General features: G+C 45.3%; 1 protein-coding gene across 2 annotated transcripts in view; it reads right to left on the bottom strand.

Annotated features, from left to right (window-relative positions):
- Positions 1–18366, bottom strand: part of b4galt6 (beta-1,4-galactosyltransferase 6) — a 38629-nt gene extending 20263 nt beyond the window's left edge. The window contains exon 1 of one of the 2 annotated variants that reach the window (XM_088642661.1): positions 17547–18366. In XM_088642661.1, the coding sequence (XP_088498787.1) occupies positions 17547–17661 (115 nt within the window). In that variant the 5' untranslated portion in view covers positions 17662–18366. Of the gene's footprint in view, positions 1–2958; positions 3131–17546 lie in introns of those variants that run through there. The other variant, XM_088642662.1, reaches the window with a different exon arrangement.
- Positions 18367–18370: the final 4 nt, after the last annotated feature.

The following is an 18370-nucleotide window of genomic DNA, read 5'->3' on the forward strand; positions in this document are numbered from 1 at the left end:
CATCTTAAACTGATGTTTGGTTCACAGTACATAGGAAAGGTGACAAGCACGAGGTGGCCACTTGGCCCATCTAACCCATTCAGTAGTTAATTCACTGAAGAATCTCGTACAGCTATTTCCTGAAAGAAATCAATGCACCGGCTTCAACAACGGGGCAGCTTGTTCCACCACCCTTCGCACTTTCAGACTGGTCTAAACTAATACTTCCTGCAAGCTTAAGATGGTCAGATGCCACAGCACAGACCTGGCCTTTAAGATATACGATTAATAATTCGACGCAAATGCATGATAAACTGTCGAAGGCAAAACTTCCTACGGGTGCTCTGCTGTCCTCCCACAGTCTAAAAACTCACTGGCAGGTTAACTGGCTCCTGGTGACAACTGGCCCTGTGCGAGTGTGACTGTATATTTGTGTCACGTGATGGACTAGCGTCCCATTGACGGTTTATTCTGCCTAGTGCCAGGAGGAAACCCACATGAACACAGGGCAAACAAAACATAATCCACACAGATCGCACCCCAGGAAGTGAACTTGGCACCAATACTAGCCACTGCATCGCTGTGCCAGCCATACCTACATGTTGAATGAATGTGGAAGCGTGAATGTGGAGTCTGGGTCTGGGTTACAGTGACTGACGACCCCCCGACAGCAGGGCAACACGCTGATCGAGCCCAGGGACCCCAGGAGCCGCCCCGGCTACGGTCTCGTCCCGACGGGCCGATTCCTGCGGCGTAGCACACCGCTGTCTGCCCGCGCCACCACGCCTCTCTTGCAAGTTCCGCCGGGATAAACCGGGGCAAAGTGTCACATCAAGGGGACGGAATCCCACAGGAACCTGTCCCACAGCCCCCGGCGCAGATGGACAGCTCACACTGCTTCCAGTGGTGGGCGCTCATGCTACTATCTGGTATCCATCACAGCAGGCCTGCTGGCGATCCCAAGAGACATTCAGCATAATGCATTTACTCACGTCCGCTCTGCTCAATACAATACCAGTGCGCCTGCTATAAAATGGATGGCCAACTGCTTCGTCAGCACCGTCTGGATCTGTTGCACTTGTAAGTGATCAGCTCCTTGTGATGCTCGGTTTATGAACTAGAGGAAAAATGTGAGGTGTGGAAGACCGAGTGAGAGGAACTCTTGAGAAGGGTCAAGACAGTGACAATGCGTGGGAGACAGCTGTCTTCCTGCAACTGAAGCCTGTGATTTTTCACACCCCTGTGTGTTCAACCAGAGAGAAATTAAACAGACTGCAGGATGCCAAATGGCAGGTTCCTGTCCTGTTTCGTTTGTGTTTAAAAAGACTTCCGACAGCGTCCTGTGCTCCTTTGATAAGTTAAAGTCTCCCCTACGTTTCATGTATAAAAGGGAAAGTGAAACTTCCGTCGAGCGAGCATATTCACCGAGTGCGAGGGGAAACCCTGACTCTGTGCTATGCTCCCCTTCAGCTGATTGAATAAAGATCTCCGTTTGACAATTTCCTAACCCGAGTGAAGACTGAGTTTTCTTCGATAGAGGTGCGTGTAGAAACTACTGTGTTTCTCATGTAGGTTTTTAGCTCAGATTCTCAAAAGAGGAGAAGTGGTTTGTTACTCAGAGATACCAGACAAGATCATCTGCTCCCCCTCTGCCTCTTGGGCTGCTCACAGCTCCCGGCAGCCATCAGTCTCTTTCAGATCCCTGTCTGGGCCTGCGCAGCGCGGCAGGTTTAAGGTCGCCTGTCTCTTTGCTCATCAAACACATGGTCTGAATGAGCACCAGGGCCGAAAGGCGTGAGGCTGATAGGACCTGAACCTCCAAATCAAATCAAAGTTTATTTATCAATTGCACAACAATACAGCGTGCAGCAGTAGTTGCTGGCAATGAAATGTCTTTTCCGTGAGCTCACAGAAATCACAAAAACGCATCACTCGGCCGTAGCTGAGGTGCGCTAGCAGCGCCGCGTGATGCCGGAGCAAAGGAGGAAACAGCAGCCGCTCGTTGATGCTGGGAGTTCAGATTACACGTGTCGACAGCGTGGACTAAACCCCACACAGGAGAGGCGGGCAGACACTTCCCAGCGTGTTTTAAACACATCCATTTCTTCACAACACAGTCCTGTTTGAATAAACAACGCAGCTTCATATTGCTGAAGCGCATCGCCATTTGTTTACCACAAACACGGAAGTCTTCCTCTGCCTTTGCCAAAACAAAGGGGGAAAAACTAGGAAGGTATTGCATTACGAGAATAAAATCGGGTTTAATCATTAACCGCCCTCTCCAAAACAACCCCGGTCCCCCAGAAAACTACATTTTAGTATCTTTTTTTCTAATCGAGTGTAATTAAGAGAACATTCGAGAGAATATTGCTTGATTTTTGCATTTTTTGATACATGGAAAGGAAGGGGGAAAACGAAGGAAAGGCATAAAAGTCTTGGTAACATGAATAAGTGTTCTGCTAATAAATGTCTTTAATAGCATTTTAAGAGTTTTTGTGCAGTTTTAATGTCTCTTTGTGATTAAATCCCTTTTAGTCATTTCAACACAAAAAATGAAAATGAAAAGCATTTTTTCCCCACTCACTTTTAATGTCATTTTGCGTCTGGTTCACTTTCCCTGGTTGGAGTTTCTTTTCTTTGCAGAAACAATGTGATGGGGAGCTGCTGCTTCAACTCCTTGAACAAATTCTCTCTTTTTTTTAACGTGACTAAAAGTGCAACTTTCTCTGCCCAAGTCATCGGTTTTTGTGTCTTTTGAGGTCCAATATTACTAGCAAGAGAACTAGAAGTACGATTAAGTCACATATTTAAAAAAAAAATAATGGATATGGGGCACAAAAAACGTCACGAACAACGAAACGCAGAAATTTAACTGACTCGAAAAGGCATACAGGCAGACTAATACGCAACGCGGGAAAGTACGGGGATTTTTTTTGAGGGGGGGAGACCCGCGAATAAAGGAAAGCATGAAGTACGAACCCGCGAAAAGCGAGGGTGTAGCTCCGAACACATCAGCTTTCTCTCTGGCAGCCTCCCCCTGTGAAGTAACCTGTCCCGGCGTTCATTCTCAACTAGAGGCACAGCCGCAAACTGTCCAGCTGCTCCCGTGAGCTCATCTTTTCATTCGCCAGCGGTGACCTTTTCATTTTCTAGTGCTGGCAGCGTTTTGCAAAAGGTTCCCAAGTCCAGCGTGTGAGCCAAAACCACGCGGTTCAAACACACAGTGCAGACTGCCCACAAATCCCTGTCGTCTGCAGAGGAAATTTGGCAGAGGAATGCCTGGGAAAATTCTCCAACGCTTCGGCCAACTTCCTTGCTTCACAAAAGAAATTTCCTTTTCTTCACAGTTTCTTGAGCCTTTTTCCATTTTCGGTAGACTTTCGGCTGATGACGAACCATTTTCCAGCGCGCCAAAGATGAACCTAGAAACTTCCCCCTGGCAACTGTGCTGTGCAATTTCAGTAAAACACCTGGACAGCTTTCACTGCTGCCACATTTCTACACTCAAGACTGATTTCGCCTTCCTATCAGCTAATCCTGAAATACTCACAAGCTTATCAACAATGTCCTGGAGTGGTTGATGTGCACCCAGTGCGATAAAGCCTAGGAAGTGCTAGGTGTGTGCTAGGAAGTGTAAGGAAAATAATCATCCTTACAGGTATTTAGTGCTTTTCTGGACACTCCACTCAAAACGCTGTACAGGTAATGGGGACCCCCCTCCACAACCACCAGTGTGCAGCGGCAGCCATAGTGCGCCAGGACGCTCACCACACACCAGCTCTTACTGGGGAGGAGAGCAGAGTGATGAAGTGACAAAGGGGAGATCATAAGGAGGCCCCAAGGGAATTTTGGCCACCTACCCTTTTCGAGAAACACCCTGGTTTTTTTTTAATGAGAGACAGGACCTCGGTTTTATGCCTCATCAGATGGATAGTGCGTATTCTTTTAAACAGTATTGTGTCTCCATCACCTTACTGGGGCATTAGGTGCCACACAGACCGCAGGGTGAGCGCCCCCTGCACCTCTTCCAGCAGCAACCTTAGTTTTTCCCAGGTCTCTCATCCAGGTACTGGCCAGGCTCACTCCTGCTGGGCTTCAGTGGGTAGCCAGTGGTGAGATGCAGGGTGATATAGCTGCTCCATGGCTTGACAAACACAGTGTGCACTAATTCCAGCTTTCTTTTAGTGATGTCCTCTGACCTGCCAAGAAGCAGAACCCCAGTATTCAGCTTCTTGCATCTTTTCTCTTATTAATATATTCATCCTGAATTGATGAGCTCTACTATGGTAGGAGTAATCCATGCCACCCTACTGTATATCACTGTTATATGCATATCGGACATTTACTCCAAGCCAATTCAAAGGTGCCATAATGTCCTTGTAGTTATGAAAAGGGCGTGCATGCTTGGCATCATGAAAGGCAAGTGAAATATATTTGCAAGTGCCATATAATGATTTTCTGTTGCTTTGCATTCTCATCGGTCGAGTGGACGACTGGATTGGCCCTGCTGACTCAGATTTGCATTAGAAATGCATCCAGCTACATTGACATGCAAGTCCTGGGTGAGTCTGGCACAATTTACACCACAGTTATCTACGTTCAGAATTAGTTTCCAGCCACAGTACTTCATCAGACAATTTTTCCAAATTGTTTCCTCACATCCGATGTAGCCTTAGTATTTTTTTTAAAGACGGGACACCAAAGAATTCAGTGTGTCGGCATGAACTACAACCCTTCAATCAGAGAAAACTGATACTTGTAAATTTTATCAACAAGTATTCATGGAATAGTACAGCAATCTGACACTGGCCTGGGGTCATTCCTGTGACCTGGCTTGAGTGCATTTTAAACAGACACCTGCTGTACGTGACATTTCAGAAATAACTGAAAGCCAGGGATAATATTATCAGGAACAGCTACAAGCAGATGACAGGTCATTTTCACTCATAAACACCCATTCATGGTTATAAGAGAGTACGACTCTGTAATACTGCTGTCATTCAGGTGGACACTGTAGGGGATGGGCCTTCTCCCGGTGTTATCCTGACATGGCTGTTTTCATCACACATTAAACTCATCTCAAACCTTCACTGAGCTGCGCTGACTCCTTACTTCACTACACAATCACCAGAACATAATATTAACGGACAGACCTATCAAGCTAGTTAGCTTCCTTATAGCTATAGCTATATATTTGGATGTTAGTCAAATTAGAGAGAGCACAGGACTTTTTTTCTAGCAGCCAGGAAGATGACTGAGAATTAACATAACATCACTTTATTAACCCTTTACAATTTCTTGCATTAGGAATTTGTCTTTTCGCATACCCCAGCTTGCTCTCCATGACACACACAGACACACAGATAGGGAGAGAGCATGGGGTTAGAGTGCAGGGTCAGCCATTGTACAGCACCCCTGGAGCAGTTGGGGTTAAGGGTTGGGCTTTACTCAGATGCCCAACGGAGTAGGATTCCTCTGCTGGCTGCGGGATTTGAACCGGCAACCTTCCAGCCACAGGTGCAGATCCTGAGCCACAGAGCCACCGCTCCGCCTCCAGAATTGTGATAGCTATAGCGCTATTTCGTCTCAAAATACTGCGTTGCACCGCAATGTTAAGTCATGCATATTAATATGCACGTGCATAATAAGTGCATATTATAAGAAATTTGATGTCATGCATCTTGTCATCAAGAAAGACTGTATACTGCACATGATTTTGGGAACGTTTCACAAATTTTAGCCCTGCGTGTGTTGTGTAATGCTATGCAGTTTTGTACTATCCTTATAAAGCTCCATAAGCATCATGCTGTAGTGGGGCATACTATCTTCACAAGAGAAGCCAGAACTGCTTGAGCCCAATTAGGTTGATTTACTCTACTTCTAGTCAGCCTAATGAAAGCATGAAAGAGGCCCAAAAAAAAAAAAACTTGGTTTCGTAATTAAGAGGGCAGAACTGGAATCGCACAACGCAATGTGAAAATGACAAAACGAATTATTTAACTAGTCAGACTCTGTTGAAATACTGTACTCATCTGGTCACCATGTTACACGAGTGTTAACTGCTGCTCCGGAGGCAGGACAAAGGACAGCAACACGGCTAATGTAACAGGAGATGTTCCAGTGGGGCGCTTCGTCAGTGTCCGTTGGATGCAAAGGAACAAGTAAAGGTTAATTTGCTTCAGTTTTGGGACTACAGTTTTTCCTAGAGGCTAACATCAGGCTTATGATGATGTTCACTGGCAGTTGTGCATAACTGCAAAGGACACAGACCAGGTTCGTCAGAGAAGCACAGACCAGGCAAGAGTCATGTTGAGGAGCTCTGCTGTGTCATCACTGTAAGAGAGGTTAAGATAGAAAAAAAGAGAAACAGCATTTCCGCTGTCGATCCTTCTTCAGGAGTGTAAAAAGCAATATGAAAATACAAAGCTCTTCACCCCTCTTCCCCCTGACCCCCTTCCGTGCTTGCTCACTCTCAGCCGCTCTGTCCCACCCTCCTCTGTGCTACCTTGCTCTCGCACGCACAGCTGGAGAAGGCCCTACAGCTCCAACCCCCTTTCCCCTTTCTGCTTTTAAACATGGAATTAACCTTGTCTTGGCCCCCTCACTCAATTAAAAACAACTGATCCAGGGAGCTGCATCTTTCCAGCCTGCAACACAATGACCAGAACAGGATACAAGAGAGAATTCCTTATACGGACCAGAGGACTGGACTCCCAGCCACGCAGCTGCAACGGACTTCACACATCTTGAGGAATTCTTAGATCCTCTGCACGTTTTGCAATACAGTGAGAAACCGGGAGTCACTGGCCTTCTCCTGTTTGTAACTCCGACGCTCTTTTAACAAATGGACCACATCCACACCCGAACAACAGGATTTCTTTTCTCTCAGCTGAGAGAAGCACCTTTGCACTCAGATGGCTTTTAAATACAGTTCAACTTAGATCTGATATGCAAAAGAGGGCAACGTATCCTCTTCGCAGGATATCAGAATCGTCTACTGGCTGTGAAGGGAGAGCCCTCGAACACAACCTCAGCTCGCAAAGCTGTGAATCATTTATTACTACCAATGCAGTGGAACCGGAACATCGTGTACAGCTTAAGTTTGAAGTCAGGAAAGCCAGACACGAGCAGAAAAATATGCATCCACTCGTGCCTGCATTTTTGACCATATCCACACGATATAATCAGGAATTCTACAATTAATTTTGCACAGTTAAAACTGGATACAGATCAAATTGTGTTTTAAAGGTATAAAACTGATGCTTCAGTGCAAGGAATCCCCCCATCCCAGCTAACGGGTGTGCAGTCAGAGAAAGCGGACGTCTGACTCAAACTGTTGATTTGGTATTATGGAAGAGGTTTCACTAGCAAAGTCTTCTTCTTCAAGACGTGTCATTTCGGTCTGTCCTTTGTTTTGTTTTTTTATTCCCCGTTGGCCTGTAAGTTTAAGATTCGTCACGGACACTCCTTTTTCTGCCCGAAAGGACAAGGCATGAAGTGTGAAACGAGTTTCGGGTGCTTAAGGCAACAGCCCCTTTCACAGCTCATATTCAGTGCAATACACCGCCTGTATACACAAAAGGGAAAAGGTGTGAACAACTGAATGTGCTTCACGCCCATTTCCACTAGCTGCTGGTCTCTGTGGCTACTCTGCGCACGAAGTGTTTGCAGAACTCTGCTGGCTTGACTTCAAATACACAACGCACCGATGGCAGACCGCCACGCCCCGGCTCACCCAGACCGAAGAAAACCCTTCCTTCCCAAGACAAAGATAAATAATTATGGAAGAGAGCGGCTCAGACCAGAAACTGAATCAAAAGCCACCTGGATGCAAATCAGGATACGCCACATAGACTCGGAGGAAAATCACTTCTCCTAAGAGCTTTGAAAACAAGTGGGTGGAGATCACAGTTTACAGTCACACATACAATTACTGATGGAGTCCAAAATCCCACAGTCTCAAGAGCGCATTGTTTTTTTGGACCAACAGGCATTAAAAACAAGTGATTAGTGGAACCTGCTACACGTGCGGCCTTTTTAATGGCTCTCTATAATTAAAATTAGATATATATACACTACATATTATATATAATTCTAGAATATATATACTAGATATTAGATCTTCTTGCGCCTCTCTGGATTTTGTTGACTTAGTAACAATAGTCTATTTAGCATCTTCCTGTATTATTCTGAACGTGAGGAACAAGTAAATGTTTATTCCAAGCTGAAAGGAAACACAAGGCTTCACCCGAAGAAGGCTCCACAGCCAAAATGCTGTGTTTCTTACCTTCTCTTTTCAGCGTGGAAGAAACCTTGACCTGTTCGTCTGCAGCCTACCCAGGCTCCCTGCTTGAACTTATTCTGAACATGTACTGGGTTAGAATTCTCTTACTGCCACCAATCAGGACTTAAATCCTTCACCTTTTGAAAACTTCTGTGTCTATACGTCTTTGTATTTTAATAGTTTTGGAAAGGTAGTAAAAATTATGCAAAACTCGGTGAAATTCAACACACTTGGCTAGGTTCATTCGTTTGTGCATGCCAAGAACAGGTGCAGTGGTTTTCTACATATCAAACATCCAAAATAATACTTGGGGTCCTAGGAATTCCAGGATTAATTAAATGTATGTTCACCTTGAAAGATAACCCCCAGACTCTCTTCTGGAAGACAGACTCCTGATGCAATGTGGACAAAATATTTTAGTCCTGAGGGTTTAAATAACATCTTACTTTCTCGTCTCGAGACTGTTTGGAGTCTCTGACACTGCCCTCAAATGGTTTAAGTCTTACCTCACTGATCGCTGTCACTTTGTCTCTCTCAATGGGTACAGGTCTGAAATTGGTCTTGTCAAGTCTGGTGTCCCCCAGGGCTCAATACTGGGCCCCTTGCTCTTCAGCATTTACATGTTCCCACTTGGTCAGCTTTTAAGATCACATGGCCTCAGCTTTCATTTTTACGCTGACGATACTCAAATATACATCCATACCAAACCCGACACTGATGTGGCTGTCTCTATTCTATCTAATTGCATCTCTGACATAAAAATTTGGATGACTCAAAACTTCCTTCATCTTTACTGTGACAAGACTGAAGTCATGCTTATTGGTACCCCCCATCAACTTCGTAAAGCCAGTCCTGTAACCCTATCTGTAGATGGCTCTGTACTTGAGCTTCAATCAAAATTGAAAAACCTTGGGGTTATATTCGATTCTGGCTTAACATTCGACCCACATGTACAGCATACTGTCAAAACATCTTTTTTTCACCTTAGAAATATCGCAAGACTACACCCTATGCTATCATTAACTGTGGCTGAAAAGCTGATCAACATATTTGTATTCTCTCGAATTGACTACTGCAATGCTCTACTCCCTGGGGTATCTAAATCTACTCTGAACAAGCTGCAGTATGTCCAAAATTCAGCAGCCAGAATCCTGACCAGGTCTAGTGCAAGTGATCACATTACTCCTATCCTGGAGTCCTTGCACTGGCTTCCGGTCAAATTCTACGTAGACTTTAAAATCCTCATGCTCACCTATAAGTCTTTACATGGCTTGGCACCTCAATACCTGTCTGAACTTTTATCGCCCTACTCCCCACCTCGCAACCTCCGCTCTTCAAATTCTGCCCTCCTTACTGTCCCCCAAGCCCGTCTACATTGTATGGGCGACAGGGCCTTCTCCTGCTATGCCCCCAAGCTCTGGAACTCTTTGCCCAAGGATATCAGAGAGTCACCTTCTCTAAACTCCTTCAAATCCAGACTCAAAACCTTCTTCTTCAGAAAAGCCTTTACTTAACTGGTTCCACTTTTCACCCCTCTGCTCTTCTTAATACCACCTTCCACGGTCTCCTCTATTGCTATTGTTGTATTGTTGTAATTATAATTGTGTCCCATCTTGTGAAATCTTCTTATTTATTGTTGTAGTCTTCTTATTTATTGTTATTGTCATCCTGTAAAGCGCTTTGAGAAGCCACCTTTAAAGACACTATATAAAATATAGTTTATTATTATTATTATTATTATTATTAAATTTGATATCAAAACCTGCTCGTGCAGTTACCTGAATTCAGTGACCTCTTCTGCTTCGCCTGTCTTCATGATCAACAACATGAAGTATGAATCATTTCTGTGTCTAATTTAGCTAAAGTGTTACCTACACACAATGGCACAATTGTCACAAGTGTAATAGGTAAGAATATCTTGCAATCAGCACCAATCTCTGTAACCTAGAATTCCAAAACACTTGAAAATCACAGAACACACAAATGGAATTATGGCCACAACTTCACAGCCCATTGCAGGTTTCTAAATAAAGAAAGTACTTCTTCTACAATTTCCCTGCAAGAAACAAGCCTCTTACAGTGATGACACAGCAGAGCTCCTCAACATGACTCTTGCCTGGTCTGTGCTTCTCTGATGAACCTGGTTTGTGTCCTTTGCAGTTATGCACAACTGCCAGTGAACATCATCATAAGCCTGATGTTAGCCTCTAGGAAAAACTGTAGTCCCAAAACTGAAGCAAAGAGACATTCTCTGGCAACATATTCACCCAGAGTACACCAGCAGTATACACCAGCAGCCATATCACCCTGCAACTCACAACTGGCAGCCCACTGAAGCTCAGCAGGTGTGAGCTTGGTCAGTACCTGGATGTGAGACCTCCGGGGAAAAACTAAGGTTGCTGCTGGAAGACGTGTTAGTAGGGGTAACTGAAAAACAAATGGAATTATGGCCACAACTTCACAGCCCATTGCAGGTTTCCAAATAAAGAAAGAACTTTCCCTGCAAGAAACAAGCCCCTGGAAGACCTGGAAGACTCTGGATGGGAGACCTGGATGGGTTGCTGCTGGAAGAGGTGTTAGTGGGGCCAGCAGGGGGCGCTCACCCTGCGGTCCATGTTGGTACTAATGCCCCAGTATAGTGACGGGGACACTATACTGTAAACAGACGCCATCGTTGGTCTTTACCAATCATGGCCTAATAATCCCCATCTCTGAACTGGCTTCATCACTCTGTCCTCCTCTCCACTGAGAGCTGGTGTGTGGTGAGTGTTCTGGTGCACTATGGCTGCTGTGACATCATTCAGGTGGGGCTGCACACTGGTGGTGGTGGAGGGGAGTCCCCATTACCTAAGTGTAAGCAATTATTATTATTACACACCTCCACAAGACCAAGCCTGTTAAGAAACTACCAACCTAACAAACTCGGCCAAAAATGATCCATTGCAAGGCTGTTCAATTCGTTCTGCATTTAGCGAATAAACGCATAAAACAAGCAAGGCACTTTCCAGTGTTAGACCAAAAGCAGGTAAAACGTCTAGACCCTAAAAGGAAATGGAATTTGTGGTGCCAGTTATTCTACTCAATGAAATAAACTCAAATTCAATAGACTTTGTCCGATAGGTATTGCACCCATTCGGGCTGATCAAAACAAAAGCATTTAATTGAAATAGTTACAGCAAGACGTACAGATTAGATTCCCTTAACGTGAAGCAGCTCATCCTTCAAAATCCTTCCCTGCTCTACTCGCTGAAATCATCTCTGCTATCAGGTAGGAAATCAGAATCTTCCCAAAATCTAAGCATGAGTCACACTAAAGTTTACAAATACAAATCAAATGGATTTAACATCACCTGCTTCGCCTAATGCTGTAATGACAGGTTAAAAATACAGTTGTTTATATGAGAGATTCTTGGTATGCAAGAGCTCAAAGAGAGAAGCGCTCTGAAGGAATGAATTTTGAAGGCTCACAAGATAATCTCATGTTTAATTCAGCACATGGCGGGATGTTTATAAATGCAAATGCTAATAATCTACATAAAAGAGCTCATCCCTTCTGGGAACGTCAGCAAACTGTAACAGGCTATTTCATCTGCGGATCTGCTGTGTAAACACTGCAATTTTACTGCGTCCTGCTCTGGGAAACTCGGACATCAGTGCCAAGAAAAACAACCGAACTTTTAAAGGACCTCAAAACTGACCACTTCCAGCTCAGAACACCGCAAATAAAGACTTGAAAGCCAAAAAGGCTTCTAAACTGTGGAAGTTACCCCTTATTTAAGCAATAATACTGTACATTGAGCCAATATTTCAAACACAAGAACGGGACAAGATAAAGGGAACAGATTGTGTTCCACCAAAATTTGCATTTCAAAAGGACACCGACTGAGCCGACATCACAGGCCCGTGGCTGTCAGAGGACTGGGAGCTGTCATCGATACTGCATCCCTGGTTACAGTCAACAAAGCTCGGAAAATGAGCAAAGCCCATCAAACAATGCCTGATGTCATACAACAAAGCCTGCTCTTGACAAGGACAGCGCAGGCCATAGAGGCAGCGCAATATGGAGGGATGGGCACCCAGAGGAGAGATAAGTGCTGATGTGCGGGGGGGAACCGCCAGACAACCCGTCTGGTTTGCGACGCTGACAAAAACAGAGGTGCTGCGCGAGACGACGAAGTGGCACTGCGAGTAGCCGTGTCTTTTAACCCCCTGCGTCTGGGGGTCCTCGCTGCCTTCTCACTGTAAGACCTGCCTGTGCCGGGACATGACGGCTCCAGCCGGATCTGAGCGCACCTGGCCTTGCTCTCGTCCCCAGATCCTTCATCTCACCAGCCGAAGGACTGGCTCGGGGCTTCAGGAGTGACTGCAGAGCTGATCGCCCGGGCCAGAGCGACACACGGCTCCCCAGCAGGTTCTCTAAAAGCGTGTTGGGCAACAGCGATTTAGGAGGATAACTCACACGCAAGGGCAAAACCTAGGAACCATCACCATCCTCTAATATCACGAGGACACAAGGTCTCTTAATGAGGCACTGACCTCCCGTAATGAATCTGGTGTCAGTGGCAGAGGTCCGTGGCAACATTAAACAAAATGTCATTTTAAGGTGTCACTATTTGTTTCTGACCCATTATAGTCTAAGAAACTATATTGTCCCCAAGGTGAAAATATTTATGGAAACACAGTGCTTCTGTACATCTAAACACCTCCACAACATTACATATCACAACTATTGCACATTCAAAGCCCATAAACACCATAGTCACGACACATCGCATATATATAATGCGTAACAGCATAACCAGTTTACACTGACACAGTTGCATTAACCCCTGCCATTTATTTGCATTAACAGAGAAGGGAAGAAATAAATATCTGGATCTATTTGAACATCTTTAACCTTACAAAGAAGCCGACATCCAGAAGTAACAAAAATGAACAGGATCTGACATCACGTTTCCACCCCTCCAATCGCGGATTGTTCAAAACGAACGTGCAAGGAGGAGTGCTGTCTCACTCGCACAACTTTCACCACTGTTTGGACCAGATGGGCAATTGTGCACTAATTATTGGACCAACCAAACCCCACTGTTAAATCTTATCTAATAAGACTCAATTACAGCACGGTAAAAGAGGAGCATTCTGTCACACTCCAAACACTCGTCATCTCTGTAAACACTGGGGACCCTGCTTTCCTGTGCAGTAGCATTCTACAGGAAGCCAACACGCTGCGCTTTCAGGGGTGTTCAGTCAGGGGTAGTCAAAACAGACATTCACAAGGTACACCTGTCATTTATCCAGGTCTTCTTATCAAAACTAGGAAGGTCTAAATCAACTAACATTACTCATTTGCAAAAAAGAGAAACATGTCCATGGCAACCGTGCAGACCGTTGGCACAACAACTGGAGCTGCAAATTCGGAACAGGAAGTATGCTGGTCCCACGCTTCAGACAGCAGAAGGCATGAGCTCTTATCGTGCCAGCCCATCTCCCCTTGGGGAGGGCACGCTGATCACACCGCCTTCACGGATGCCGAGAATACTCTTCCCTGCAGCTGAACGAACGAACCTGGTCTTCGGTTCCGCAGCTCCGCCAGCGCCCCACCTCCCGGGACGCTGGAGTTCGGAAATACCAGCAGCTGGAATCTCCCTGTACCTGCCTGGAAGCTCACCTGTACCCCAGGGTACTTGATTCTGTTCATGCCGCAGAACTGATCCAGCACCGTTCTGCCGATATGCTCGGCAGCTCGAACACTTGCTGGCACGAATTTTCCTTCGAAAGCTGCCGGCTGCATCTTCCACAGAGGGATGCCAAGTGCTATATCTGAGAGGAGCAATGATCAACTGCCCCCATGATCTGCAGGACTGCCTCGGATTGCTCTCCACAGCCCCATGCGCCCTTCACTGCCTTTACAGAACGACATCAATGTCACCCCCGACGTTTACCGACAGAACCTCCCAACATCACGCTCCTGTCGGGCCAGGAACACGAGTGCTCCCTGCGATGTGCGTTTGCATAAACTCACAGTCGGACTCTCCCCTAAACACACACAGGTCCTGGTGTCAAGACAAAGGTTAGGGAAAGAGCAACAACAAAGATTGCAATTCCTTTCAGAGAGAACTGAGCTGAATCACAGAACACAGGCACTTATTCGGGCACATACAGCTTCTTTCACCAGTTCATTCTGCGATGACAGTATTGTCCCTGTGGCATTCTGTAGACATCCTACAATAATGACAGCCATCGTATGACGAACGTGCTTTAGAGATATGCAAGTACCCCACATCTTTTTTTAAAAACATAACTCAAGAAAACTCTTCAGGCGTGATCGTTAAGGAATACATATCAGTAACGCAAGATCAGGAGGTCTCATACTGGGGGCTCAAGCATTATTGGCACCCTTGATAAAGATGAACAAATAAAGTTGTATAAAACAGACAGCTCAGATAAAAAGCTGTATTTTATGCCCCCAAAACATGGGAAAACAGTAGGCTTTTATTCTAATACAACAATTTCAAATGTTTTTTAAATGATTATTTTTTCTCAAAAACATAGGAATTATTGCATTCCTTGTTTCTTGTACTTGGTGCAGCCTCCTCTGGCACAAAGCCTTTTCCTAGCATGTTTAATAAGGCTGGAGCACACATGGGGAGAGACCTAAGACCACCATTCCTCTGTGCTTAGTGACTGTCCTCTTCAATTCAGACCGCGGGTTTTCAATCAGATTTAAGTCTGGAAACGGAGTAGGCAATCGCAAAATGTTGAGTCAAGCGTCTCTTTGTTGAATTTGAGGTGACCTGAGGGTCGCTGTCGCGCTGGAAGGTCCACCTGCGACCAAGTGGCTGCTTTCTGGCCAGCACCGCCCGATCCTTAGTAGAGATCAGGATGCCATCGATCTTAACAAGGGGCCCAGAGCCAGTGGCAGCAACACAGCCCCCCCGATAGCAACATAATAACAACATCACTTTATTAACCCTTTACAATTTCTTGCATTAGGAATTGTCTTTTCACATACCCCAGCTTGCTCTCCATGAGACATACAGATAGGGAGAGAGCCTGGGGTCAGAGTGCAGGGTCAGCCATTGTAGAGCGCCCCTGGAGCAGGTGGGGTTAAGGGCCTTGCTCAGGAGCCCAGCGGAGTAGGATTCCTCTGCCGGCTGTGGGATTTGAACCGGCAACCTTCCAGCCACAGGTGCAGATCCTGAGCCACAGAGCCACTGCTCCGCCCCAATAGCCATCCACCACCACATTTCACAGTGGGTACGAAGGTTCTTCCCTTTGAATGTTCCTCTTCTAACCCCAAACATACTGATGGGGCGAGAGGCCAAAGAGTTCAATTTTGGTCTCATCTGACCAGAGCAGCCGGTTCTAATCAAAGTCCCAGTGGTGTCTAGCAAACTCCACTTGTTTTTTGTTGGCCCGAGGGGCTTTCTTCTGGCAACCCCCTCAAAACAGCCTGTTGGCATGGATGTACCGTCTATTTGTTTGTTGATGTGGAGACCTGGTGACTCCAAGATGCCACCAGATGCTGCACGTCTCCAGCTGTGACCCTGCTTTCTTATTTGCCTCCCTCACCATTTCCTCCCTGCGTGTGGGGCCCAGATGTCCTTGTGTCCTCTTCCTGGTAGTAAACCACTGTTTTACCGGCTCCACACTTCTTGATTATTGCCCAATAGTACTAAGTGGGATATTGAACTTTTCATGCATTTTACTTGATTTGTGAAGATCAGCCTCCATGTGTCTCTTTCGACTCATCAGTTCTTTGCCTTTTGCCCCATGGCGATGGATAACATAAGGCTTTCTCATGTGTATTACCTATTTTTCATTACTCTTGTGGGAAAAAAAAAAACATTCCTATGGACTGAGATGTACTTAAATAAGCAGGATTTCACTGCAGATTACAGTTAGTTTTGGTTTTCTCTAAAAATGCAGGGAGTAGTATGACTCATTTAAAAACATTCATTTAGAAATTACTGTTTCAGAATAAAAGCCTGTAGTTTTCCCCATTTTTGGAGGCATACGATATAGCCCATCTGTGCTATTTATACTTTATCATCTTTATCAAGTGCCAATAAATATTGAGCCCACTGTATTAATTCATCTATACAAATGAGATATACTCGACAGAGACAAGTGGAGAAGAGCAACCCAAGCAGCTGACCCCAGGACAGTCTGGGACTAAGGCTGTGAAAAAGAAGACGAAGAAGAAATGAGATGAAAATGCAGGGAACTTCTGATAATTTATTAAAGTACGCATACAATACGGCCCCAATAGGACTGTTTATTGGGGATGACAGAAGGGGAGGAGAATGACTTTGAATAAGTCATGACTTTGATAAGCACACTGGAAGGGAGGTGTCGGTCGAACATTCTTCATAATAATGTTGACAAAACTAAAAAAACTGGCTACTTGTGACAGTAAAAAGCCAGATTTACAACCTCTCTCCCTCGGTTCAGTGTTTCAGTTACCTAGGAACAGTAACAGATGACGATTTAAACTTTACCAAGAATACCAACTGCATTTTTAGGACAACTAGCCAGCATATATTTTTGATCAGGACGCTGAAAGGCTGGGGGTGAGTCAAAACGTTTTAGAGAGGGCTTATAGTTTAAGCAGAAAACATCCTTACTTTTGGTAGTGTGGTATGGCAGCCTCAGCATTTAGAGTAAAGGAAACCGGCTAGAATTGTTAACATCGAAAGTAAAATAACCGGCCGAGCGCAGAAAGAGCTTCAAGAGCTGTACTCTACTGCAGTTCAAAGGAAAACTCATCTCATCATCGACGACCCCTCCCACCCTCTTCAAGCCCATTTCCAGCTGCTGTCTTCAGGGAGGAGGTTCAGACAGCCTGTGGCCAGGAGAAATGGAAATATGTCCTCCTCCCTGTGCCACCGGTATCTCGAAGTGACTGTTTCTGTATGAAGTGATGGGATTAGTGAAGTGACGGTGTGATACCGGCAGAGCGAGATATGTGTGTGTGTGTCTAGTGTAACATGTGCAAGACTATCGCATATCCTGAATGTGTATTTTATGTTGAGAGGTATTTGTTTCTGTAAGTGTGTACGGTGATGCCAAAGACACATTTCAACCCTTCCGGGTTGACAATTACGTTTTATGAATAAATGACCAGGTCGAGTGACAGGACTCAAACGGACGGACTCCGAGAGCTACCCCTTTTTGTCTGCTGATTCCCCCATTACATATATCACCCCCATGCCTGCTTTTCACCACAAGCGACGTCTTTCGCGGTTCTTACAGCACTCGGGTAAAATTAGGAGCGTCTTACCTATTCCGGGGGCCACGTAAATGAAGTAGAGACAGGACGTGGAGAGCGAAAAGAAAAAAATAAAGGCCAGGAAGGACCGGTTGGACACTCGCAGCAGCCTCCTCAAATTTACCATCTTTGCTCACAGCCGCCGATCACACAGGAATAAAAATAATCCCATAAAATATTTTTTTTTTAAAAAAAGAAATCCTTCAACTGTTTACTCCAAAGGCGGCAATAACTATGTTTAAAAGAGTCATTTAAAAAAAATTAACTGCCGATACAGTTCGCATCCTTTATGCCGGGGGATGCAGTAAAAAAAAAAAAATGCTTTGTAGTCAGAAAACCCGAACTGCTTTCCTGAGCAAGAAATTTCCAGACTGAAAAGCGGGCCTCGTCAAACCCCGCAGAGCCCACACTGCGATTGTCGGAAGGGCATCGTGGTGCCGATCACATCAGCTCAGCGAAACGGAATCTGCTCTTTTTTTATTCGTCAGAAAAGCAAATGGACATATTCCTTCATGTTTAGATTTTCTTCTTTCCTCCGACAGTGAAGAAGTGTAAAACGATCCTGGGTTGGTGGGGGGGGGGAGAAACTGGTCTGTATCGCCTCCTCCCACTCACCGAATCGCTGCTGTTTTCCCAAATAATCACTGAGTCCGACCCGAATCTTTTCCGGAATAGCCCGACGTGCAGTGTTGGAAACACATCGGATGCAGCAGGCGGTTGCAGATGCGCCGAAAACACATTTAGGGTTGTAATTTAAGGAACCGGATCCCCCCCAGAATTAAGTCAGGTCTCGCTCCAATTCATTTCTGCGGGTGCCATTGCGGACTTTGTTTCCG

Source organism: Lepisosteus platostomus, chromosome 8 (genome assembly GCF_059453375.1).
Source record: "Lepisosteus platostomus isolate fLepPlt1 chromosome 8, fLepPlt1.hap1, whole genome shotgun sequence".
Lineage (NCBI taxonomy): Eukaryota > Metazoa > Chordata > Actinopteri > Semionotiformes > Lepisosteidae > Lepisosteus > Lepisosteus platostomus.